A 28,000-nucleotide genomic window follows, 5' to 3' on the forward strand; every position below is an offset into this window, starting at 1 on the left:
CCCACTCAACCTCGTACATCTACCTTCTCACCACGTCCTTAGATGCACTAACCAATCAGGAAACAATCAACTTCGGCCTTAAATATACCCACAGACTGGGCCTCCACCACAGTCTGTGGCAGAGAATTCCACAGATCCACTACACTCTGGCTAAAAATATACCTCCTTACCTCTGTTCTAAAGGGTTGCCCCTCAATTCTGAGGCTGTGCCCTCTAGTTCTGGAAGGAGGAATGGTGAACAATTGAGAATGATGAACAGTTTGAACACTTACTGTTGCGCACAGAAGTCAAATAGATATTGTGCTTTTTGAAACTGTAACAAAATTCTTTGAAGAATTAAATGCTTCATTCAGTAATGAACACAAGAATTTTAGGTATGGCATTTCTTATTTGTCAGAATTATTTGGAGAGTTTAATGAAATTAATCTTAAATTGCAAGGAAATTATGTGAATCTTAACAAAGTCAAATCAGTCGTTTCCACATTTTTGTTCAAGTTAACCCTATTTCAAGTGCAACATTGGCTGTCATGACCTTTTCCAATTTCTGAGCCTCTTTGGAAGAGCTAGAAGAAAAAGAAAGAATACCAGATGATGATCTTCATGTATACTGTGCCTACCTGGGTGAGGTACATAAAGACATGTCAGTGAGATTTCATCATCCTCTTTTGATCCAACTTCCAGATTGTTTTATTCTGCACACAACTGTTGTAATGCATGCTGTTACAGTTATTGTCGCCTTCCTGTCAGCTTGAACCAGCCTGGCTATTCTCGTCTGATCTCTCTCATTAGCAAGGCGATTTCACCCACAGAACTGGATTTTTTTTTGTTTTTCACGACATTCTCTGTAAACTCTACAGACTGTTGTGCATGAAAATTCCAGGAGGTCAGCAGTTTCTGAGATACTCAAACCACCCCATCTGGCACCAACAATCATTCCATGGTCAAAGTCACTTGGGTTGTAGTTCTTCTCCATTCTGATGTTTGTTCTGAACAACAACTGAACCTCTTGACCATGTCTGCATGCTATGCACTGAGTTGATGCCACGTGATAGGCTGATTAGATATTTGCAAAAACAAGCAGGTATACAGGTGTACTTAATAAAGTGGCCGATGAGTGTGGCAGCCAGCATAGACTTAAAAAGGAGTGATCCTGCTTGAAAACTTCCAAAGGAGCTTTTGTAATAACAGGGATGGGAAATGATGTGGGTTTGGAGTACACTGACTTTGGAAACCCTTTTGTAAGCTACCAGTGGAGAATATCAGCAGGAAAGAACATGAAATCATTGGACAAATAACAGATCGGATTAAAATTAATCCAAAAAGGAAAACAGGAATGGTAGTTAAGGCTGAGTGTAAAATCATATGATTAAGCTAATGGTATACATCAAAGACTTGGATATGGACTTTAGGAGAATTCTGCTAAAATTTACAGTTAATACCAAAATTTTAAAAAAAGCTCATCAAAGTATACTGCTGAAATGGGGTATAGTTTTAAAATATCAAAGAGAGGTTTTATTGTTCAAACAAAACTTCAGAAGTGTAATGTAGTTATGTAAGTTTGGGACTAAGCATAGTAAATGAAAGGTGCAACTTTACAGAAGCATTTGATGGTCAACTCCAATACTTGATCTGGATTCCATGCCAGAGATTATAATCTCCTGTAAGAATATCTCTTGTTCTGAAGGGGATCTAGTCACAGAAACTACTTTGTATTAAAAAGTTTTGCTACAGAAGATAAGACCATAAGTCATAGGAGTGGAATTAGGCCATTCAGCCCATCAAGTTTTCTCCGCCATTCCTTCATGGTTGATTTCAGATTCCACTGAACCCCATACATCTGCCTTCTCGCCATATCCTTTGATGCCCTGTCCGATCAGGAAACTATCAACTTCCACGTTAAATATACCCATGGACTTGGCCTCCACCACAGTCTGTGGCAGAGCATTCCACAGATTCACTGCTGTTCTGGCTAAAAAAAATTACTCTTATGTTCTAAAAGGTTGCCACTCAATTTTGAGGTTGTGCCCTCCAGTTCTGGATAACACAACCATAGGAAACATCCTCTCCACATCCACCTTATCTAGTCCTTTCAACATCTAGTAGGTTTCAATGAGATCCCCATGCATTTTTTTAAATTCCAGCGAGTCCAGGACCAAAGCTGCCAAAAGCTCCTCATATGTTAACCCCTTCATTCCTGGATTCTCCTATGGACTATCTCCCATGACAATACATCCTTTCTGAGATGTGGGCCCCAAAACTGTTGTCGATACTCCAAGTGCAGCCTCATTAGTGTCTTATAAAGCTTTGGCATTTTCTCTTTACTTTTATATTCTATTCCCCTTGAAATAAATGCCAACATTGCATTAGCATTCTTTACCATAGACTCAACCTGTACATTAACCTTCTGGAAGTCTTGCACGAGGACTCGTAAGTCCCTCTGCACCTCTGATGTTTGAACTATCTTCTCATTTAGATAATAGTCCACACTATTGTTCCTTTTACCAAAATGCATTATCGTACATTTCCCAGCACTGTATTCCATCTGCCAGTTTTTTGTCCATTCTTCCAATTTGTCTAAGTCCTGCTGCAATCGCATTGCTTCCTCAGTACTACCTACCCCTCCACCTATGTTTGTTACATTGCAAACTTTGTCACAAAGCCATCAAATCACAAACAAGAGGAAACCTGCAGATGCTGCAAATCTGAGCAACACGCACAAAATGCTGGAGGAACCTAGCAGGCCGGGCAGCGTTTTGTGTGTGTTCCTCAAAGCCATCAATTCCATTATCCAAATCATTGACAAACAATGTGAAAAGTAGTGGTCCCAATATTTGTCCCTGAGGAACACCACTAGTCACTGGCAGCCATCCAGAAAAGGCCCCCTTTATTCCCACTTGCTGACCCCTGGGGGTCAGCCTTTCCTCTGTTCATGCCAGTGTTTTTCCTGTAATGCCACAGGAGTTTATCTTGTTAAGCAGCCTCATGTGTGGCACCTTATCACATGCCTTCTGAAAATCCAAGTAAATGACATCCAGTGCCTCTCCTTTGTTCAGCCTGCTTGTTATTTCAGGCAAGATTGTCAGGCAAGATTTCCCTTTACAGAAACCATGCTGACTTTAACTTATTTTATCATTAGAATTTAAGTTCCTTGAAACCTCATCCTTAGTAATAGACTCCAACTTTATTTATAAGCATATAAACGAACAATAATATTAACAAGCTGTGGCCTCATGATTTATATCTGAAAGGAAAGGAACAGAGGTTTCCAAACTGGGCAACAGGCATTTAAATTTTACAAATCTCAACCGATAAAAGGCAGTGTTCAGTGTGTATAATCCCAGAAATCCTATGTGAATGCATTGCTATTGCTGAAGAGCTAAGGATGTAATTTATTATGATCAATAAGTTTAATTACTTCATTAACTTCTTTTGCAGAATATGTTAGTGATCAAACAATGTTAATGTAAAAACTGTAAAACTTAATCAATGTGATATCAAAGGTTATGTGGAATAAAGCACTAACTTATGGAATATTCCAAAGGAGTTTATACTCTTGCCAAGTATTGATTTTATTTAAAAAAATTACTACCATTAATCTAGAACTATTCATCATTGCTTAACAGTAATTTAATAGTAATGACCGATAACATTACCTAATATTGCCTTAACAGTAACACAACAGAATCTTCAAACACGTGGGCTGGTATTTTCTGTTACTGGGCTTCCCAGTAGAATTGGATGTCAGAAAACCAGAGATATTCAATGGACCAAGTAACTTAATAGATGGGGCTTATCAACCTCTGGGAGACTGGCTTCCTGCCTCCATTGGGGAGATTTGTTGACAGCTAGCTGATGGACTAAGTATTCTAAATACTTCTTAGAGGTTGCTCCTGATGCTATATGGCTCTTAAAAGCTATTTCAACATTCCCTCTTCCAACATTATATTCCACATCCTATGTAGCTACCTTTACTGACATCATAGCCTTAGATGTTGATGCCATACATGTCCTAGTCCCAGTGTTGGCTACTTTTTAAATCATGTTTCTAAACTGGAGCATAGGTTTCTCTGATCAAAATCAAATATTTGCAATTCAAAATTCATGTCTTCATCTCAACTAGCTTGTTTCTAACATTAACTAAGTAGCTAAGGTTAATTTTAAGAACCAAGTGCAATTGTCAAACAGGCTGATTACTGTAATTTTCATATTTCGAATTACCAACAGTGGTAAATAGATTAATGATTGAAAGGCATTGTTTAAAAATTCTAAACAGCCTGAGAGACTGCCAGTTTATTCCAGTGTACTTCCTTGAAGACTCCATTACTTTAATATTTATCTGGATAATATGAAAATGTATTAATTTGAAGAAGTGAGAAATCTTGCGTCTGCTTTACTTTCTGAATTTAACTCTGTTATACTTCTAACTTCCATAAATGGTGTGGAAAAAAATTAAATAATTATTTTTGTAACTACTGTTTCATTCCTTCAGGATTACATCCATGAGTTGGTCTGTATAACAGAGAGAGAGAAGTTTCTGGTGCCCGTAAAAGCTATTGGGGCACGTGGTGTGTTGGATTTTCCTGACCAGATCAACTTTTCAGTGTGTCCTGTCAAATACAACACTCAGAAAACTCTTCTGGTTCGGAACGTTGGAAACAGAGAAGCTAAGTTCATCCTGCAGACCAAAACGTAAGAGCTGTATGTTTGTCCTTATTGGTGGAAAGAATAGTGTAACTACTGGACATTCACACTGTACATAATTGGAGTTGCTATGCCCACGCTACATATTTACAAGACTTGCTTCACTAACTCCAGCACTTATCACATATTTGAAATTCACTTAAACTTGTGCTGCTGAAGAAGATAGAATATCACTGCATAGAGGGTTCTGTGTCTACTGCATATTCAATATGGTGGTAGGGTCTATGTAGGATTTCCTACTGCAGGTTGTTGAATCAGTTCTTTATACTTCATGTGATCAAAAAGACCACACAAGCTGTAGAGAAGTGGTTTACAGACTTGGATCGTCAACTTTCAGGGGATATTCACTAACAAATAAAAGATTGCGTATAAGCTGTAACTTGGTCTTTCATCGTACATGTGTACCACAGTGCTATGTTTATGAATCAGATAAAAAGGTTGAAATATTTTCCTCATTCCATGAAACAAATTGCTCTTATAGATTGAGGATGAATGTGATTACTTTTGTTTAGTTCAGAGTACCTCAAATATTACTGAGTTTCTATTTAGAAAGCAATTAGATCAATTTACTTTGTCAATTTGCCAATATATTGGTATAACCCAGCAAACCTTCAATCATGCAGTCAGGTCTCTAATTATATAATGCTCAATTCATTAAAAGTACAAAATATTTAGTCTTTTGTTTACAAGTCTGTTGGAAACCATGTTGTCAGGTTTTCACACACTTAATATCTCAATTCTCCATTGATTATATTAAAGACTTATTCATCAAACAATTTAAATTTAATGTAAATTTCAATCATCCATTCTATGCTTATGTTATGGTAACACAAAGATCTGCAACTTGCCCTTCCAGCTACAAATGTCCTGAGCAGTTGGAGTGGTCAATGACTGGAAAGACTCTGTACTTGTCACATGTCTCAAATGCCTCTTTTTGTGCCCTTCTCACCTCCTGAGTGAGCTGCAGACAGGAGCTCAGGTGATTAGTTAGACAAATGACATGATTTCATCTCCAACAACAGTATCTGCTTGTATCTGAAGTAGATGTTACTGCATGGTGTTGGGACATACATGTTTTCTGATTTCAAAGGTTTGATAGGTGCATCTTTCCATCATCTTTGTCACTTATCCACCTGTACCCTGCCCACTTGGTTCTGTACATCTTGGCTTTAGTTGGGCTTGTGACTTTTCTGATGAACTCTGCTGAAATAGCTACACACTTTATTGAACAGCATTAAAAAAATCAACAGTCTGCTATTACTTTTCCACACAACATGCGTAACATTCCATCGTAAACTTGCCTGTTAAGAATTTGAGGCATTGTAGGAATGCTAAGTAATAGACACATCTAAAATAATGTTTTTATTAATAATTGAAACAGAAAATGCTGAAAACTCTTGGCAAGTCAGGTAGCATTTGTGACTTTTGTGATTATGAGGCAGTAGATCCTGTTAGAAGGTTGTGATAGTAGGTGATTTTAACATGGGACTCCCATGTTGTAAAAGGACTAGATGGGATAGAGCCTGTTAAATGTGTTCATGTGAGTTTCCTTAATCAGTATAGAAGTCCCAACGAGCGAGAGTGTGATATTTAGTCTCCTGTTAGGGAATGAGACAATGCAGGTGACACAAGTTTGTATAGGGGAACACTTCACATTTAGTGACCATAATGCCATTAGTTTTAAGGTAATGAAGGAAAGGGATAGGTCTGGACATCGGGTTGAGATTCTATATTACAATGTCGATGGTATCAGAAAGGATCTGGCAAGTATGAACGAGGACAGGTTGTTTTCTGGCAAAGGTGTACTTGGTAAGTGGGAGGCCTTCAACGTGAAATTTTGAGAATACAAAGCTTGTATGTGCCTGTCAGAATAAAGGGCAAAGATAACAGGTTTAGAGAACCTTGTTTTTTGAGAGATATTGAGATATTGGTTAAGAAAGAAAAGGAGGTGCATAGTAGGATCACATGAGGTACTTGAAGAGTATAGGAAATGCAAGAAGACACAAGAAAGAAATCAGGTGGGCTAAAAGAAGGTATGAGGTTGCCCTAATAGACATGGTGAAGGAGAATCCTCAGGGATTATACAGATATATCAAGAACAAAAGTTTCAATATAAAGTTTAGTTTCAATATAATTATGGAGAAGGATAAGGCTGGACCCAGGTTTGAGATTTTTGATTGGAGAAAGGCTAACTTTGAGGTGATGCGAAAGGATTTAGAAGGAGTGGATTGGGACAATTTGTTTTATGGGAAGGATGTAATAGAGAAATGGCAGTCATTTAAAGGTGAAATTTTGAGGGTACAGAATCTTTATGTTCCTGTTAGGTTGAAAGGAAAGGTTAAAAGTTTGAGAGAGCCATGGTTTTCAAGGGATATTGGAAACTTGGTTAGGAAAAAGAGAGATATCTACAATAAATATAGACAGCATGGAGTAAATGAGGTGCTCGAGGAATATAAAGAATGTAAGAAGAATCTTAAGAAAGAAATTAGAAAAACTAAAAGGAGATACGAGGTTGCTTTGACAAGTAAGGTGAAAATAAATCCAAAGAGTTTCCACAGTTATATTAATAGCAAAAGGATAGTGAGGGATAAAATTGGTCCCTTAGAGAATCAGTGCGGACAGCTATGTGTGGAGCGGAAAGGATGGCGGAGATTTTGAACAATTTCTTTTCTTCGGTATTCACTAAGGAGAAGGATATTGAATTGTGTAAGGTAAGGGAAAGAAGTAGGGACGTTATGGAAGCTATAATAATTAAAGAGGAGGAAGTACTGGCGCTTTTAAGGAATATAAAAGTGGATAAATCTCCGGTCCTGACAGGATATTCCCTAGGACCTTGAGGGAGGTTAGTGTCGAAATAGCAGGGACTCTGACAGAAATATTTCAAATGTCATTAGAAACGGCGATGTTGCTGGAGGATTGGTGTATTGCTCATGTTGTTCCATTGTTTAAAAAGGGTTCTAAGAGTAAACCTAGCAATTATAGGCCTGTCAGTTTGACGTCAGTGGTGGGTAAATTAATGGAAAGTATTCTTAGAGATGGTATATGTAATTATCTGGATGGACAGCATCTGATTAGGAACAGTCAGAATGGAAGGTCATGTTTGACAAATCTTATTGAATTTTTTGAAGAGGTTACAAGGAAAGTTGACGAGGGTAAAGCAGTGGATGTTGTCTATATGGACTTCAGTAAGGCCTTTGACAAGGTTCCGTACGGTAGGTTAGTTAGGAAGGTTCAATCGTTAGGTATTAATATTGAAGTAGTAAAATGGATTCAACAGTGGCTGGATGGGAGATGCCAGAGAGTAGTGGTGGATAACTGTTTGTCAGGTTGGAGGCCGGTGACTAGTGGTGTGCCTCAGGGATCTGTACTGGGTCCAGTGTTGTTTGTCATATACATTAATGATCTGGATGATGGGGTGGTAAATTGGATTAGTAAGTATGCAGATGATACTAAGGTAGGTGGTGTTGTGGATAATGAAGTAGGTTTTCAAAGTTTGCAGAGAGATTTAGGCCAGTTAGAAGAGTGGGCTGAGCGATGGCAGATGGAGTTTAATGCTGATAAGTGTGAGGTGCTACATTTTGGTAGGAATAATCCAAATAGGACATACTTGGTAAATGGTAGGGCATTGGAGAATGCAGTAGAACAGAGTGATCTAGGAATAATGGTGCATAGTTCCCTGAAGGTGGAATCTCATGTGGATAGGGTGGTGAAGAAAACTTTTGGTATGTTGGCCTTTATAGATCAGAGCATTGAGTATAAGAGTTGGGATGTAATGTTAAAATTGTACAAGGCATTGGTAAGGCCGAATTTGGAGTATTGTGTGCAGTTCTGGTTACTGAACGATAGGAAAGATGTCAACAAAGTAGAGAGAGTACAGAGAAGATTTACTAGAACATTACCCAGGTTTCAGCACCTAAGTTACAGGGAAAGATTGAACAAGTTAGGTCTTTATTCTTTGGAGCATAGAAGGTTGAGGGGGGACTTGATAGAGGTATTAAAAATTATGAGGGGGATAGATAGAGTTGACATGGATAGGCTTTTTCCATTGAGAGTAGGGGAGATTCAAAGAAGAGGACATGAGTTGAGAGTTAGGGGACAAAAGTTTAGGGTAACACGAGGGGAAATTTCTTTACTCAGAGAGTGGTAGCTGTGTGGAACGAGCTTCCAGTAGAAGTGGTAGAAGCAGGTTTGGTATTGTCATTTAAAGTAAAATTGGATAGGTATTTGGACAGGAAAGGAATGGAAGGTTATGGGCTGAGTGCGGGTCAGTGGGACTAGGTGAGAGTAAGCATTCGGCACAGACTAGAAGGGCTGAGATGGCCTGTTTCTGTGTTGTAATTGTTATTTGGTTATAAAAGGATTGCAAGGAACAAAGCTGGTCCTCTGGAAGATCAGGATGGTAATCTATGCATGGAGCCAAAAGGGGTGGGGAGATCTTAATCAGATTACAGAGGAGGAACTGTTTGCTGTCTTGAGACAATGCAGGGTGGACAAATCCAAGGGCCTGACAAGGTGAACTCTCAGATCCTGTGGGAGGCAAGCACAGATACTGCAGGGGCCCTAGCAAAGATATTTAAATCATCCTTAGTGACAGGTGAGGTACCTTAGGATTGGAGGACAGCTGATGTAGTTCTGTTGTTTAAGAAAGGTTCTAAGAATAAACCAGGAAATTATAGACTGATGATCCTGGCATCAGTAATGGGAAAGTTATTGGAAGATATTCTCAGAGACTGGATATATGAGTATTTGGATCGGCAGGGATTGATTAGAGATAGTCAACATAGCTTTATGCTAACCAACCTTATAGACAATAGACAATAGGTGCAGAAGTAGACCATTTGGCCCTTCGAGCCTGCACCGCCATTCTGAGATCATGGCTGATCATCTACTATCAATATCCGGTTCCTGCCTTGTCCCCATATCCCTTGATTCCCCTATCCATAAGATACCTATCTAGCTCCTTCTTGAAAGCATCCAGAGAATTGGCCTCCACTGCCTTCCGAGGCAGTGCATTCCAGACCCCCACAACTCTCTGGGAGAAGAAGTTTTTCCTTAACTCTGTCCTAAATGACCTACCCCTTATTCTCAAAACAGGCCCTCTAGTACTGGACTCTCCCAGCATCTGGAACATATTTCCTGCCTCTACCTTGTCCAATCCCTTAATAATCTTATATGTTGCAATCAGATCCCCTCTCAATCTCCTTAATTCCAGCGTGTACAAGCCCAGTCTCTCTAACCTCTCTGCGTAAGATAGTCCAGACATCCCAGGAATTAACCTCGTGAATCTACAGTGCACTTCCTCTACAGCCAGGATGTCCTTCCTTAACCCTGGAGACCAAAACTGTACACAATACTCCAGGTGTGATCTCACCAGGGCCCTGTACAAATGCAAAAGAATTTCCTTGCTCTTGTACTCAATTCCCTTTGTAATAAAGGCCAACATTCCATTAGCCTTCTTCACTGCCTGCTGCACTTGCTCATTCACCTTCAGTGACTGATGAACAAGTACTCCTAGATCTCTTTGTATTTCTCCCTTACCTAACTCTACACCGTTCAGATAATAATCTGCCTTCCTGTTCTTACTCCCAAAGTGGATAACCTCACACTTATTCACATTAAACGTCATCTGCCAAGTATCTGCCCACTCACTCAGCCTATCCAAGTCACCCTGAATTCTCCTAACATCCTCATCACATGTCACACTAACACCCAGCTTAGTATCATCAGCAAACTTACTGATGTTATTCTCAATGCCTTCATCTAAATCATTCATGTAAATCATAAACAGCTGTGGTCCCAATACCGAGCCCTGTGGCACCCCACTAGTCACCACCTGCCATTCCGAGAAACACCCATTCACCGTTACCCTTTGCTTTCTATCTGCCAACCAGTTTTCTATCCATGTCAATATCTTCCCCCCCAATGCCATGAGCTCTGATTTTACCCACCAATCTCCTATGTGGGACCTTATCAAATGCCTTCTTATGGAGGTTTTGGAAGTTGTTACCAAGAACGTTGATGAAAGCAAGGCAGTGGATGTTATCTACATAGACTTTAGCAAGATCTTGGACAAAGTCCTACATGGGATGTTGGTCAAGAAGGTTCAGTTGCAAGATGAGGTGGTAAATTGGATTAGACATTGTCTTTGTGGGAGAAGCCAGAGTGTGGTAGCAGATGGCTACCTCTCTGACTGGAGGCCTGTGACTAGTGGAATTCCACAGGGATCAGTGTTGCTGTCTGTCAATATATTAATGATCTGGATTATAATGTAATTAACTGGATCAGCTAATTTATAGATGATAGATTATAAGATTGGGGGTGTAGTGGACAGTGAGGAAGACTATCAAAGCTTGACAAATGGGCTGAAAAATGGCAGATGGTATTTAATGCAGAGATTTGTGAGGTGCTGCACTTTGAGAGGATCAACTAGTGTAGGTCATACACAGTGAGTTGCAGGGCACTGTAAAGTGCAGTAGAACAAAGGGATCTGAGAATACAGGTCCATAGTTCATTGAAAGTAGCGTCAGTGGTAGACGGGTGATAAAGAAAGCTTTTGGCACATTGGCCTTTTTAGATCAAAGTATTGAGTAAGGGTGATGGAATGTTATGTGAAGTTGTATAAGACATTGGTGAGGCCTAATTTGGAGTACTGTGTGCAGTTTTGGTCACCTACCTACAGGAAAGATATAAATAAGATTGAAAGAGTACAGAGAAAATTTATAAGGATGGTACTGAGTTATAGTATAAGGAAAGATTGAATAGGTTAAAAATTTATTCCCTAGAAAATAGAAGGTTGAGAGGAGATTTGATTGAGGTATACAAAATAATGAGGGGTATAGATAGGGTAAATGCAAGCAGGCTGTTTCCACTGAGGTTGGGTGAGACTACAACTAGAGATCATAGGTTATGGGTGAAAGGTGAAATATTTAAGGGGAGCATGAAGGGAAACTTCTTCACTCAGAGGGTAGTACGAGTGTGGAACGAGCTGCCAGCACAAGTGGTGGTTACAATTTTGATTTCAATGTTCAAGAGAAGTTTTGATAGGTACATGGATGAGAGGAGTATGGAGGGTATGGTCTAGGAGCAGGTCGATGGGACTAGGCAGTTTAAATAGTTTGGCATGGACTAGATGGGCCAAAGGGCCTGTTTCTATGCTGTAGTTTCCTATGACTGTAAGTTTCGAACACCCACAAATGGACCAATGTTGTTAGGACTGGATTATCTGACTTTCTTTATGGGCAACATTTCAGTTCTCCTGTGGCATTGGAACATAAATGTTAAAGTCATGTTCACCTTAATGTATTTGCCTCAGCGAAACATCAGAACTAAGAGTGTTCAATTTCAAACCTATACAGCAAATTCTGCAGATGAAGCTTGTGTGTAAACAGTTCCCAGGGCTTTTGATACTGAATTGCCAGACCTAGAAGTAACACATGGGCTACGGACTATATTCTGAGAATCATTGATAAGACTGACAAAATCCTGTTAGAACTTATCAGTGTACTGCTGCTACAGAACACCAGACTTCATGCCATAGATCAGTGATATTAAACCTGATTCTGACTCTGATATTGCATTAGGGTTCTCTTTTAACATGAAAAATAGCGGTGGTAATTTTTCGTAAGCACAAAATGGGCTAACAATGAATTCAGATCCTCAGACCAAATAGTGAAGTATCGAAAATGGCCTAGGTTTGAATATTGATCCCAGCCATTACTGTTTCATTCACCCAATTGTCTATAATTGGAAATGTTTGTACATTGCTCTATCAGCTTCCCCATTCGGTATCCCGGATGCTGTCAAGTTGTGAAACCAGTGTTAAGTCACACTAAATTAGAAGAAAACATGAAAACTAGGTGAGTTGTATTAGAAAGTAATAGTTTCGTAAAAGGAGATAGGGTAAGTTAAGATATGGAGGAAGTTAATTTAAATCTATATGGTGAGTCTGGGTCTTAGTACTGTGAGAATTACGAAAGGAAAAGTGTTATTTATATCAAAGAGCAGATTTCAGAGAATCATCCACTAGAAATAGTATCAGTAATCAGAGAATATGAGAATGTGAAATGGAGAAGGAAGCTGGAAGTGAGATAAATCAGAACTTTTTTTCAGTTGTCATGTCCAGTTGGGTACTTTAAGCTTTAAGATAATAAATGCATTTAAACAATTCATTTATTTGGGAAGTCCTACATTCTGCCTTTCAGTATTCGGTTAATAATTCCAGGAGTATTACTGCTATATTCTGTCTTGGAGCTCATCCTTTGTCTTGTCTGGAGGAGAACCAGTGACATCAGATTTAAATTTTCTCTTTGTTTGAGTTTGTTAGTTAGCTTTGGCTTCATGCTGTTTTCTTTCTATTGGAAGGCATCACCTTTTAAAGATGAGAAGCCCCAGTTTATAGACCACTTTCCTCATTTCATACATCAGTAATTGTAGGAATCTGCTTCATGGGTCTAATTTGAGCACCTCCCAGTGCCTGATTAATTTTTATGTTAACAGTTGTACTACTCCATGTGGTCTGATGAGAATATGATATAACTAAACTGTGGTGTATGTTAACTTCTACTCTGCTGTTTGCAGTGCACAGTTTAGCATTCTGTCTTGCTTTGTTAATGCACTGTGGTGGTTAGCCATACTGAAGATCAGGTCCATTAAATGTTAAATTCCCTTCAACATGATCTTTGTTTATTCCGACAATATGGAGTGCTAATGTGATCCATTTTGTCCCTGTACGTAGTGCCTTTTGGTTGCCTACATTCAATGCTATCTGTCTTTGAGCCTGTTTAATGATGGCAGCCTACTTACATTACAGGATTGAACATAAAACAGAATTCATGGATATTCTGTGGCTTCAGTAGGTATGCTATTAAATGTGGTGAAATGTTGGAGATGTATATCGCTACCATTAGCATTGCAAAATTGGAATCCTGGCTTTTATCTCTCTTAAGAAATGCAATATACCATGGTTGCACCATATAAGCAAAATAAATATATCACAGAAAATTAAGTATCTGTAAGTCTGGGTTCAGCTTTAACAATGTAATTAAATCTTATTTATTGTCAATTTTCCTAATGTTGAAAATTAACAATTTATAAATGTGTTATTTCAGATATGCAAGTTTTAATTTTTGATTTAGATTTAAAACATAGTTTTAGCTGCTTAGCCTCTCTTAATCCAGTCTTTCATTTCCTCTTGTTTATCTCTTCCTATACAAAATTTAATTTTAAGTTCCCCATCTACACTTACTTTTTGGTCTTCACAATACTAATTTGGAATCTGTCCATATAATTAAGAGTTACTCGACATTCGGCCCTCCTTATCCACGAATTCAACCAACCATGAATCGCGAAAATCCGGAAGTGCTCTTCCAGCACTTGTTGTTGGAGCATGTACAGACTTTTTTTCTTGTCATTATTCCCTAAACAATGCAGTATAACAACTATTTTACATAGCATTTACATTGTATTAGGTATTATAATCTAGAGATGATTTAAAGTATACGGGAGGATGGGTGTGGGTTATCATGGATCGGGATAGAAAAAAATCGGAAGTTCTCTTACTAAGTAAGTCAGAACAGGTACATCAGGTATTATTTAACATCAGTTAGTCAAACTTTTTTCTTAGTATATAGTATATATTTTACCTTTCTATGCATATAAAACACTTAAGAACGTATGTTTCAGCGCCGGGCTCGATCCAGTGACAGACCACTCCCGAGTGCACTCTCCACTGTGCTGGGTTAATGTGGAGGATCAAAAACCCAAAACCCCAAAACCCAATAATTAAACCATTGCATTGCTTAGTAATAATTGTAGCTTTCATCGGGGCAGAGCCTTTCTCACTTTATCCTTTAAAATTGTTCCGATCGTTGACCGATGTAGCCTAACCGATGTAGCTTTTCCAATGACCGATGGCGTTTCACCTCTTTCCGATCACTTTATTATTTCCACTTTATTTTCAATCGTGATCCTGATTATTTTCGGGAACAGAAACGCTGCAGATTCAGTTCTGCCTCCGGGTCCTAATGTCCATCGCACTGAGACAGGTTAAATAAGGTCTGGAGTTCCGCTGGGTCCTAAGATCCATCACATTGAGACAGGTTGAATAAGGGACTTAAGCATCCGTGAATTTTGGTATCTGCGAGGGGTCCCGGAACCAATCCCTCGTGGTTAAGGAGGGCCGACTGTACTCTGTTCACTAAATCCCAGGTAACCTACAGAGGGCACTGTGGTGTTTTATCTCACACTGGCATCAGGGCATTATTAAATAGGCAGGAGGATATCGATTCACTAGTGGGGAATGATGTTTAAGATTTTGTCTTTTTAATTGCCATCACGTACAAACTTGATCAATTTGTTCAGCATTTCTGAATCCAAGTTATATTGCTGATAATGGTTCCTATACCAAAACCTAGGATAAGACTTATGAACGTCCCTCCAAGCTCAATACAAACTGTCTTTTCTGCTGTTTAAACCACTTGACATCTAGTCCCAATGTTTATCTTGCACACCTGCTATGAGAAATTCTGAATTCAAATAATATTTAGAAGTTTAAATGATAAAGTGCAAAGAATACAACAGACACAGAAGCTGGTCACCGGGTCCATTAAGCCTGCTCCATGATAGTTCAGTTATAGTGGTCTCAACTCCTCTTCTGTGCCAGTTCCCTATTGTCTGCAGTTCAATGATCTTTCAAATATTTATCTATCTCCACCTTAAATAGTTTTAATGATAGAACCGCCATCATTTTTGAAGCAGAGAATTCGAAAGGTTTATTGTCCTCTGAGGAAACCGGAAGTCTATGCACACCAGAGGTGGTGAGTGCATGGAACAAACTGCCAGCTGAAGTGGTGCATATGGGTTCAATTTAAACATTACAAGACATTTGGAAAATTACATGGATGGGAAGGGTATAGGGAGCTCTGGTTCAAGTGCATGTTGATGGAACCAAGCAGAATAATAGTTCAGTACAAACTAGGTGGGCCAAAAGGTCTGTTTCTGTGTTGAAGTGCTCTATGTCTCAGCTTTAAATGACCAAGCTTTATCTTGTAATTACATTTCCTTGTCCATCATTCATCCAATAGTGAAAACTTCTCAGCATCTCTGACAATCTGCATGGGATAAAGATCACCCCTCATCTTTGAATGCCAAAGGAATACAGATTTTATCAGGCAGGACATTTATATTTTGATGTTTGCCTGCTGCGTTATTATATAGTCAAGCTTACACCTGATAATAGGTTTGACATGGTTAACTGCCTGACATTTTCTTTGTTTCAATGTTATGTTTGTTTGGTGGCAATAAGAAACAGAAGTCTGTTCCAAATTGACTTTCATTCAGCCACGTTTTTACCTTAGATGTTTCACTGCAGCCTGCAGCTACAGACGTTTCCGGCTGTAGAATGAAATGAGCTTTGCAGAAATGTTGGTGAAAACAAACTAACTCCTCAAGTTTAAAAAGAACATTTTCACACCAACTGTGAATTATGTGATAATGTGAATCGTTCAAAATGGTGGATTGTTATGTGCCAATTATTGGTTAGCTGAATTGTGGCAACTACTTATTGACTGATATTTCCTAAATTGCTTTGAAGTCCACTATGGATAAAGAAGTCAGGTTTGAGATTCCAGTGTACTCAAATGTTTGCACAGGAAAGGTGTGCACAAATTAATAGATGTTCCAGTTGTTCTAGTTGGAAAATTTGACAACTGGGAGTCGTGATGAAAGCCAGGCTTGGCAAGTGGTATTTGGTGCTGTGGCTGTGGGGAAGGAGAACCTTTGGTCAATGGCCTGATTGGGACCACTTCTGTGATAGGAAAGGGAGACAGGCACTGGAGTACCGTGACAGATGGTGCCTTTGATTGAACATTTAGTTAACCCAGTGATGAGAACATAAGAAGCCTTTTGCCTCCTCGTGCTTGCTATACCACTCAGTAAAATAGTGGCTGACATTTTACCTCTTCTTTCCACTTTCCTGCCTTCTCATGTCTCGATTCCTTTAAAATTTACAAATCTATTAATATCTATCATGCCCTCTTGGATGATAAATTTCAAAGATTCACCAGCAGCCTGCCTTCCATAGACTCGGTCTTCATTTCATGTTGCCTTAGTAAAGCAGCCAACAGAAGCAAAGACCCTTTCCACTCCGAACATCCTTTCTTCTCCTCTCTCCTGTCATACAGAAGACACAAAAGCTTAAGGGTATCATCTGTCCCGTTGCTTTATTGTCTACCTGTACTACACTTCTGTATAAATGTTAACAGTTTTTAACTGTACCTGGGTACATATAACAATAATAAAGCAATCTACCATTTTACCAGTTGAGTATCTGGGTAAGGAATTTTTTACCTTAGTCCTAAATCACCTATTCCTAATTTTGAGACAATGACTCTCCACTGTTCAAAACACCGCAGCCAGGAAAATATTAACCCTCTCTACCCTGACAACTTTGAATCTTCCTAAGAAGCCTGATGTATGTTTCAGTGGTATTACCTCCTATTCTTCTAAATTCTAGTGCACTACCCTAATCAGATTACCTCTTCTCATATGACAAACCAGGTGGACCTTTGCTGCACTCTGTAGCCTAGCTCAGGCCATATATATTTGCACTAAGACTTCTCAATTTTTGTCGTCAGATCCTCTTGCAGTAAAAACCTGTATACTGTTAGCCTTCCTATTCATTTGCTATACTAACTTCCAGTGATTTTCCATAAGGATATCCAAGTTCCTTTGAATTCCAACCTTCCAATCTCACCATTTCAAAAAATTCCCATCTTTTCCACATCTATAGGCCAAATCTTTTTAATAGTATTCTGTCTTAACATATCGCAACATTTTTGACAGTTGTGTCTGGGGTCAAAGAACAGTGGTGATGAAATAAGTGGCTACAGAGCTGGAGATGAGAGGATTGTTGGGCCAGAAGGTTTGAAGGTTGTGAGGGCCTTTTGCAGATAATGGCTAAGAAAGGATTTGGTTGGGTGGAAGGGAAGTAGGGATTTATCTGATGGAGTGACAATTCCATGTTTTATGGGAAGACATTTATTCTGAAAGTGTTGATGATGGTTACTCCTGAGAACTAACATATACCTACTGTAAAAGGGAAATTGCTTCATTTTATAAGAATACATCACACAGGGAAGTGATCAACCACATTTCCAGAGTGATGTGAAACAACCCAGAGATGATTGTTACCATGCTTTACTCCAATAAAAGTAAAATTTCTATTTGCTTAACATTGAAAAATGCAGTGTTATGTGATTGAATTCCTAGGCAGCTGCAAAAATGATATATTAGTTTAATCATTAGAGAAAATCTGTAAAAGTGAAGTCTGAACTGAAGTCAGATCTCATATGAGTATTATGAAATCAAAGGTATAAATTGTCAGTTTAACAAGTGCCTCTATCAATTCTACCTGGTCAAGTCACTTGGATATCAACATTTAAGAAGATTGGTTAGAATAATATTTTTGTTATAGTTTAAGTCACAATAGGACAGAATGCCAAAACCAGAAGAAAGATTAGAGCTACTGAAAGAACTTCAAGCTCCAACTTGAAGGACATAGCAAACACTGATGCAAGAGATATTTAAACTGAAGATTTGTTTGTATTTATAAGGCATTGAATAAAGCTGATAATCTGCAGTAACAGTTTATGATTATGAAATACATTAACAGAAGGATAATTGAGCAATGGATTCTTCATATTTATAGCTAACAAAAAGTAATTAAGAATTGTCGGAGGAGGAAAAGGGGCAAGTTGTGGAAAAGTTGTGGCACTGTTGATTTGTATTTAGGAAGCATATGGTGCAAGGGTGAAACATACCTTGCTTGAGTTGAGGACCTTCAGAAGGGAAGTGGCAGATAAAGTGGCCATGAAGCTGAAAAATGAGGTTTACAATAAATATTAGGAGTAAAATTATATTAATAACCAAATTATGGAAAGCACAAGAAGAATATTGAAAAATTCATATAAGAAGCATACTGTATGGTTACAGTAAAATGTTAGCAGGCAATATTAAATTGAATCATGAAATATTTTTTAAAATTAAGCAGATAGTTAGGGGAAGAAGTTGGACAAATACTGTAAGTATCCAGCTAGAAGACTTCAGATAGGACTGAGGACACAGCCAAAGTGTTCAGCGCATACTTTGCATCTTCTTTCACAAAAGAAGCATGTAATAGGGAGTTTACATTTGAGACTGAATTTCTGGATGGGATTTTTGGATAATATTAGAGAAGCTGTTGTGAAAAGATTAGCATTATGGCTCACAAAAAGAAACAACATAGAAATAACGGAGGCATTGGTGAAAATTTGAGTTTAGGGTGAAACGTGCTTACCTTGCTGGAAAAATATCCTGAGTGCCCAGACCAGTGTTCTGGCAGCATTAATTCAAATCACACTGTTCTGGTTGAGGAAAATTTTAATTTGATATTTAACTAAATAAAGTCAACATATCATGAACGCATCTGCTTGTAAAATTTTCATTAATGTGAATATGAGGAAAAACTTTCTATCTACACTTGGTTTGGCCTATGTGACCAAAGACTCATAGCAATGTGGATGGCTCCTAACTACCCTTTGCAATGGCTTGGCAAGCCAGGTAGTTGTATCAAAGTGCTAGTAAAATGAGTAGAAAACCTAATAGGACACCTGTCATTCTTATCAAAGAGAGCTATCTTATTGATCTGCAAACTTAACACTGAGACAAGTATCACAATTGAAATAACTATGCCAGTTTGACACAATCATATTCATAGAACAATATATTTTAGTTTTATTCCATGGACTCTTCCTGTTACTTTGGAACACAGACTTGGTTCCTCCTATACTATTTACATCAGAACACAGACCTACCTGAAGTGGCAATAGTGAGGAGGCTATGGGCCTGGGAATTCTCAACATTGTCTGTGGACTACATGAAGTATCATAGCAGTAAATTAAACATCAGGAAATATCTTGCTGATTCCCACCAGTTGAACCGATAAACCATAAGTACCTTACTTGTGTATGTATGAAGGGAACAAGATATACTCTCATGTCTCCCACCTATGATGCCAATGTTTGATGATACTGTTACTGGTAGTCATGAACTATTTTGGTGTCATGCCAGGCCTATAATAGGTGGTGCAAGAAACAACTTGAACAGAAAGACTTGTTTAGCCACTGTCCGTGACAGAGTGTATTAATAAAAGTGACAATTTATAAAAAAGAGAAAATCCTGTCCAAAGTGGAGGACAGCTGCACTGCATTGAACAACACTTAGCGTAACCTGATCTTGTAGGTTCTGAGGTGATCGATGAAGGTGCCCGATGAGATGGGTGAATTGTTTATTAAGTGGTACACTGTTTATGCTACGTTTCTTTCTCTGTGTTGCCAATGCATCTGCAGGCTGTAAATTTCCAGAGATCAATAGGATCCTTGACTTTCTCAAGGAAATTTTGAAACATGATTGCATGTTTACCCCTGACTACATGATGGTCTCTTCCCACAGCAAAGCTGTGAATAGAGTGTGTCAGGACTTTAGTGTTAGGTCTGCAAATAAACATGGTCACCTCTACAGAGCCAGCTGAGCGCATGACCTTGATGCTGAACTTGTTCACTTGGCAGAGGAGGCTGACATTGGTTTGGTTGTCTCAAGGATCAGCTTTGACCTTAATGCTATTTATAAATGACATACACTGTTAAGGGCAGCAACACTTCAAAATGTCAAGGAAGTGGAAATTGACCAAAGTAATGGATGGTGATGAGGATAATTATACTTTTCAAAAGGATGTAGACAGAATGGTGAAATGGACAGAGAATTCAACGCATAATTAGTCTTGAGGATGATCTTAAATATCATAAAATAACTTTGAAGACAGTGAAAATGGTGTAAAACTGCACACATTTTAATGGTGCAGGATGAATATAGCTAACTGATTATAATATGGATCTGATCCAATCAATATTCAAGAAATTATTTATTTACACAATTAGTAAGCAGGTAGTTTACATTATTCTGCTGTTCCTAGCCCTCTAACTTTTACTACCCTTCCTATAAGAAAAAGAGGATATGCATTCATCCAGTCTGTTTCCATTATGATTTTATACACCTCTATAAGCTCATCCTTAATTTTCTAACATTGCAAAGAAATAAGTTATAGCCTGTTCAACCTTTCCCCATAATTCAGGCCCTCAAATCCTGGCAGCATCTTCATAAATCTTCTCTGCATTCTTTGAAGTTTAATGGCATCACTCCTACAACAGGGCTACCAAAATTGTATTCAATACTCCAGGTGTCGCTTCAGCACCACCCTGAACAACTCAGATGCCTCCCCCTGGGCAGATGCCAACAGAAGGTGCTGTGGTTTGAGGCCTAGTCCTCGCTGTGACTGAGGCTATGCAGTTTCCCTGCTGTTCACCAAAGAGGAGGGGGGGGGTGAAATAGGGATTTGAGGGGCTTGGTTGGCACTAGTTAGAGGAAGGGGAGGGCGCGTGGAATTGAGAACGGTAGCGGGTGAATGATGGATGGAGGCAGACAAACAGAAGAAACACGAAAAGCAGATAGAGCCAGCTGGGGAGAGGGGGGAGGCTGAAGGCAGGAGATAAACTGGAAAGCAAAGGGCTATGAGTGCTGGTCTCTGATAAGTGAAGGGGAACGGTGAATGAGAGATGGACCCAGTACCAGGTAGCAGAACGCTGTGGTGTGAGGGCATAGGGGAAAAACTGTGTTTAGTAGATGAATTGATCCTGGAGGGGATGGATATAGGGCTGGAGAGGGAGTGGGGATGGGAGGGGGAAGGAGACAAAAATGGGAGGACTGGATGAAGATTGGAAGGAAAGATAAATGCAGGGATCTATTCAGGGACTCCTTTTGATTGTTTTAAATTACTTGGATGAGGAAATAAAAGGGTTCATAAGCTTGCAGATGACACAAAGGGTTGTGGGTTGTGTAAAAGTTTGTAAGCTACAACAAATCATTGATAGGAATCAGAGTGGGTCAGAGAAGTAGCAATAGAGTTCATTCAAGAGAAGTGTGAATTAATTTGCTTTGGAGGGAAGGGTGAGAGGTGACTTTATGGTAATGTACAATTTGATAAGAGGCATAGATTGAGTGGACAACCAGCATCTTTATCCCAGGACAGAAAATGGCTAATACAAGGGGGCATAACTTGAAAAAAGAATAGGGGTATATTGAAGATGGTTTTTATACACAGAGAGTGGTGGGTGTGTGCAATATGGTGGTAGAGGCAGATATGTTATGGAGCTTTAAGACTCTCTCTGAGGAAGGGAAGGGTTAGGTTGATCTTGGAGTAGGTTGAAGGGTCATCGTAGTCCAAAGTGTCTGTACCGTGACGTACTGTGTACCCACTAAGTGAGTGTCTTAGCTGTTAAAATTTTCCGGTAATCTTTCTTCACTAGTTTGGGTACATTTGGAAAGTATGTGTTTATATGGTGAATATTGAAGCTATCTTGTGAAGTCCTGTTGTAAATTGTGGGGCCTTGTTTGAGATCTTGGAATTAACTGAATGGTGGTTACAAGGTAGCTGTGTTCGTCCTCTTTCCTGAGTTTCTGAGTATAATCATTCCATACAGATGTCCTATATTTTGACTAATAAAGAAAAGCATGCATTATGAATATTAAATTTGTCGACAGTGGAAATTTACAAAAGAAACAGAAATTGCTGGAAACACTCAGATGGAACATTAATCTGGAGAGTAAAATAGATTTAATGTTTCAGGTTGAAGTCTCTTCATCTGAACAATTTTTTTTCCTGAAGATGCATTCTAACTTTTTGAATGTGGCCAGCAATTTCTAGCTTATTCAACCATTCAGTATGCCTTTTTAACCACCTCTCTGCTAGAGACAACAAACCTATCACACAGTTGATTTTCATTTCAGGAAGAAATTAACCCTGATCCAGCCAGGTGTCTGTTTTGTGCCATGTGGCTGTAGCCCTTCAGGAATAATGACTTCTGGTGTAAAGCCACTAACTCCCTTTGTCCTTCTCCTACATCTTACCTTATCGCATCCTGTCTCTTGTAAGGATGCAAGAGACCTGCCCACCTTTATCTTTTACAACAGGACTGTCCTGAAAGACCCATTGTTTCTGCCTGTTCTTGCTCCATTGAAAATATTGCTCTATACCTTGACTCTACCCTTTTTCCCCTCGTCCAATCCCCTCCCACTTTCATCCGGGATATCTCTAATGTTCTCCATTATTTTGAGAATATCCACTTCCCTGGCCCCAAGCACCTCATTATCACCATGGGTGTCTAGTTCAGATACACTTCTATCCCCAACAGGAAGGTCTTGGGTCACGCTGCTTCTTTCTGGAATAAAGACGCAACCAGTTCCTCGTACCACACCCCCCCACCAATACTTTCATCCACCTCGTAGAATTGATTCTTGACTTTCAACAGATCAAAGGTGTAGCCATGGGCACTGGTGTTGGTTCAAGTTACACATGTCTTTTCATTGACTACATAGATTAGTGCTGGTTGCAAACCTATCTAAGTCATTGAACTGCCTCAATAACTATCACCCAGTGGCACTCACATCTGCTGTGATGACATGCTCTGACAGGTTGGTCATGGTTAGATACATCTCCTGCCCACGCAAGGACCTGGATCTGCTGCAATTTGCCTGTCACCACAGTAGGACCACAGCAGATGCAATCTCACTGGCTGTCCACTCAGCTCTGGATCATCTGAGTAATAGTAATATCTACGTCAGGCTGCTGTTTATTGATTACAGTTCAGCATTCAGCACAGTCATACTCCCAGTTCCAATCAACGAGCTCCAAAGTCTGGGCCTCTGTACCATCCCGTGAAACTAGGTCTGGGAGACCACAATCTGTGCAGATTGGAAATAGTATCTCCTTGCTGAAATCAACACTGGGATAGCTTAAGGATGCATGCTTAGCCTATTGTTCTGCTCTCTCTAAACCCATGACTGTATGGCTAGGTACAGCTCAAACACCATCTATGAATTTGCCGATGACACAACTATTGGCAGAAATTCAGTTGGTGATGAGGAGGCAGACAGGTAGATCAGCTGGTTGAGTGGTGTTGCAACAACCATGCACTCAGTGTCAGTAAGACCAAGGAATTGATTTCTGACTTCAGGAAGGGAAAGTTGAGGAAACACACACCAGTCCTCATTGAGGGGTCAGCAGTGGAAAGGGTGAACAGTTTCAAGTTCTTGGTGTCAACATCTCCGAAGATCTATCCTAGGCCCAACATATTGACGCAATTACAAAGAAGGCACAATAGTGGCTATATCTCATTAGGAGTTTGAGGAGACTTGGTATGTCACCAAAGACACTCATGAATTTCTATAGAAGTTCTGTGGAGAGCATTCTATCTGGTTGTGTCACCATCTGGTATGGAGGAGTCACTACATAGGATCGGAAAAACTTGCATGAAGTTGTAAGCACAGCCAGCTCTGTCATTGGCACTAGCTTCCCCAACATTGACAACACCTTCAAAAGGTGAGGTCTCAAAAAGGCAGCATCCAAATTTAAGAAACCCTGTCAACCAGGACATGCCCTCTTCTCATTTCTACCATAAAGGAGGAGGTACGAGAGCCCGAAGACACACACACAATGCTTCAGGAACAGCTTCTTCACTCCCCATTAGCTTTCTGAATGGATAATGAACCTGTAAACACTACCTCACTATTTTTTCTTTCTTTTTGCATTACTTTATTAAATTTTTAAATGTATACTTATTGTAATTTATAATGTTTATGTATTGCAATGCACTGCTGCTTTGAAACAACACATTTCACGATTTATGACAGTGATATTAAACCTGCTTCTGATTCTAACTCCTACTCCGGCACTCCTTCCCCAATTCTTTGTTGTCAACTGCATTGCTGCTGCCTCCTGCACTTGTGTCTGTGTTGATTGTCAGTGAGGAGGAGATGGTTATTATCAATCTCCACTTACAGGTAATCACAATCCAAGAGGGCGACCTTAACCTGTCTTAACAATTACCATCCAGTGACACTGACCTCAGTACTAATGAAGTACTTTGGGTGGCTGTGTGTGGATCAGATTAAATCCCATCTTCTTTCTAGTTTGCTTATTGCTCAAATTGGTCCATTGACGATGTCATAGTCTCTGCCCTCCACTCCGACTGCCCCACACATGCTATTTATCTATTTCAGCTCAGCATGTAATGTGATCAACCCGCAGAAGCTCTCTGCAACTGAACCTTGGACGTACTGACACAAAGAGCACAGTTCAGTCCATGTCGGCAACAACATCTCTAGCTCCAAAACTAATGAGATGACTGCGGACTTTAGGAAGGTGAACCCCCCCCCCCCCCCCACCATCACGCAGGAAGTAATGTAACATTAGGACAAGGATGACAAACAGCTTCTTCTCTCAGGCCATGAGACTACTGAACTCCCTAGAGCCACCCAGGTCTAATCATTGTACTATGTTGAGCACTTTGGTCCGGATGAACATTGCTTTGTTTGATGGTATACTTTTGTATGGTTGAATGACAATAAACTTGAACGTGGTCTTCTGATGAGAAGTCAGGGATCCAGTTGCAAAGGGAGGTACAGAGGTCTAAGTTTTGAAGCTTATTGATTAGTACAGAGGGATGATGGTGTTGAATACTAAGCTGTAATTGATAAACAACAGCCTGATATATGGATTACTGTTGTCTAGGTGCTCCAAAGCTGAATGAGATAGTGTCCGCTGTAGACCTGTTGTGGTGGTAGACCTGTGGGTCCAGGTCCTTGCTCAATCAGGAGTTAATTCTAGCATGGGTAACTTCTCAAAGTACTTCATCACGGTAGATGTGAGTGCTACCAGGTGATAGTCATTGAGGCAGCTCACCCTCCTCTTCTTTGACATTGGGATGATTGATGCTCCTTTGAAGCAGGTGGGAACCTCTGACTGCATCAGTGAAGATGTTTTTGAAGACTCCAGCCAGTTCGTCAGTACAGGTTTTAAATACTGTGCCTGGTACTGTGCCTGGTGAGTGTTCTGCCTCTTGAAAGCATGATCTGATGTTGACCTGCAAGATAGAGATCACAGGGTCACCAGATGCATGTGGGGATTGCCAGTTTATGGTAAATGGTATTCACATGACTTACTACTACTCCAGGACTGAAACTTAATTGAATTATTTTATAGTTTATAGTATACGTTATTCTACCTGACCTTTTTCAGACTTCCTAGCTATAATAATTAATCTTTTACATATGACACCATATTGCTAGCAATTTATGCTATTTGTTCATTACTTTTGCTTTTTTCTGTTAAATTTTCAAATACTGTGAAAAAATAGTGCTTTTAGAAATAGCTGCTGGCTATTTTTTGTTTTTATCTCTCATGTTTTTGTATTTATTATTTAGCATAATTCCATAGTTCCTAAGATTGTTCCAAAGCTAGTTTGTACTGTTAGGATCCAGCAACAATGAATATATCCAGGCACAAGATACCCACGGGTACGTACAGTACTTACACATGTTGATTAATCAGCCAGAGAGCACCAAAGCACATAATCATACACTTCAGCCCATCGAGTCTGTGCAAAACTGTAATTCTGCCTAGTCCCATTGACCCACGTTTGGACCACGATTCTCCATTCCCCTCCGATCCATGTACTTATACAAACTTCTCAAAGATACTCTGTTGAAAGCTCTCTTTATAGCCCTATCGACCTGTGATGGGTAGATAGTTATCATTGAAGAAAAACTTCAGAGGGAGAATGAAAAGCCCTGCTGTCCAGGGTTATTTCCCATGGTTAGGAACCTGATCTTAAAACCTTAACATGAGATAATTAAAGGGAGGACCTCATATATGTGAAATATTTGTCAGATCCAGAATCCAAAACCCTCTAGATGTTGGGGTTGTGTGGCATTCACTGAGTCACGAGCTGATTTGTGCAAGACATTCAAGGAATGAAGAAAGTTGTAGGAATCCTATAACTTCCATTTATATTGCATATCTAAACCTCAGATAGGATGAAGAGATCAATACTCCCCAATGCCATTCGGCTTTACAATTCAACCGCCAGGAGTAAGATATGTTAAAGTGCCGGGGTTAGGACTCAATGTATTTAAGTAAACTACTTAAGAACTTTTTAAAAGCTATTATTAATGCTTTTTGAGAGGGTGATTTTAGATGCATATCATATTTTTACTGAGTTAAGTATTGTATGTAATTAGTTTTGCTACAATAAGTGTATGGGACATTGGAAAAAATGTTGAATTTCCCCATGGGGATGAATAAAGTATCTATCTATCTATCTATCTATCTAACAATGTTGTTAGGTGCTTCATGGGGGAATTACCAAACTATGCTTAACATTGATCCAGGCAATGAATTAAAGGCATAGAGAGAGGCGGAGAAATTTAGAGAGGATACTCAATCTGAGGATTACAGTCAATGGTGTAGGAGAGATGTTTGAAAAACACTGCATCAATAATCCATGACACAAGCACTATTTTCATGTTCTTCCCAAGTTAGAAATCTACATCTACACTCTCTTCAAACTGGTAGCAAATATTCTGAAATCTCATTGGAGTTCATTCCTGTTAAACTAATATATAATGACACAACTTTCATCGTATGTATGGCAAATGTATGACCTTTCATATAAATAATTCAAATTTATATCCTTTCTTGTGATTTCTTCTCCATCTGAGAGCTTCTATCATTTCGTGTGAAGATGTTAGAGTATCATTGCCACTTCTCTGTATTGTACCCAGCGTTCCCCACTAATTATTTTTACAGCTGCACGGACCAACCATTGCTCTGCGCAGGAAATTTTTACACGGCCTGAGAAATGCACAGCATTTCAAATCACAGTATTGCTGCAGTATTTCTGTGACAATGTATTTGTCGTATATAAAAGAAAATTCCTGCTGCAAACTTTAATAGTCTCCCTTGCTGTCGACTGCACTCGTTGGTGTCATTTGTAAATTTGCTATTCCAGTTAACCACATTCTCATCCATATCATTAATAGAGAAGTCAAACAGCAATGGATCCAGCATTATTCCTCCACTTGTCACAGGCCTCCAGTCAGAGCGGCAACCATCTCCTATCACTCTCTGGCTTCTTCTGCAATACTAATTCCTAATTTAATTTACTACCTCTTCTTGAATGACAAGCAACTGAACCTTCTTGACCAACCTCCCATGTGGGACCTTGGCAATTGCCTTGCTGAGGTTAATGTAGACAACATCCATTGCCTTGCCTTCATCAATTTTCCTGGTAACTTCCTTGAAAAACTCTATAAGATTGGTTAGAACAACCTATCATGCACAAGGTCAAGCTGACTATCTGTAATCAGTCCC

General features: G+C 39.3%; 1 protein-coding gene across 1 annotated transcript in view; it reads left to right on the forward strand.

Annotated features, from left to right (window-relative positions):
* LOC140740942 (hydrocephalus-inducing protein-like) overlaps window positions 1-28,000 on the forward strand; it is a 421,292-nt gene that overhangs the window by 135,061 nt on the left and 258,231 nt on the right. Inside the window, exon 6 of the mRNA XM_073070583.1 lies at window positions 4,490-4,689. Coding sequence (XP_072926684.1) covers window positions 4,490-4,689 — 200 coding nt within the window. The remainder of the gene's footprint in view (window positions 1-4,489; window positions 4,690-28,000) is intronic.

Source organism: Hemitrygon akajei, chromosome 17 (assembly GCF_048418815.1).
Source record: "Hemitrygon akajei chromosome 17, sHemAka1.3, whole genome shotgun sequence".
In the NCBI taxonomy this organism is placed as follows: domain Eukaryota; kingdom Metazoa; phylum Chordata; class Chondrichthyes; order Myliobatiformes; family Dasyatidae; genus Hemitrygon; species Hemitrygon akajei.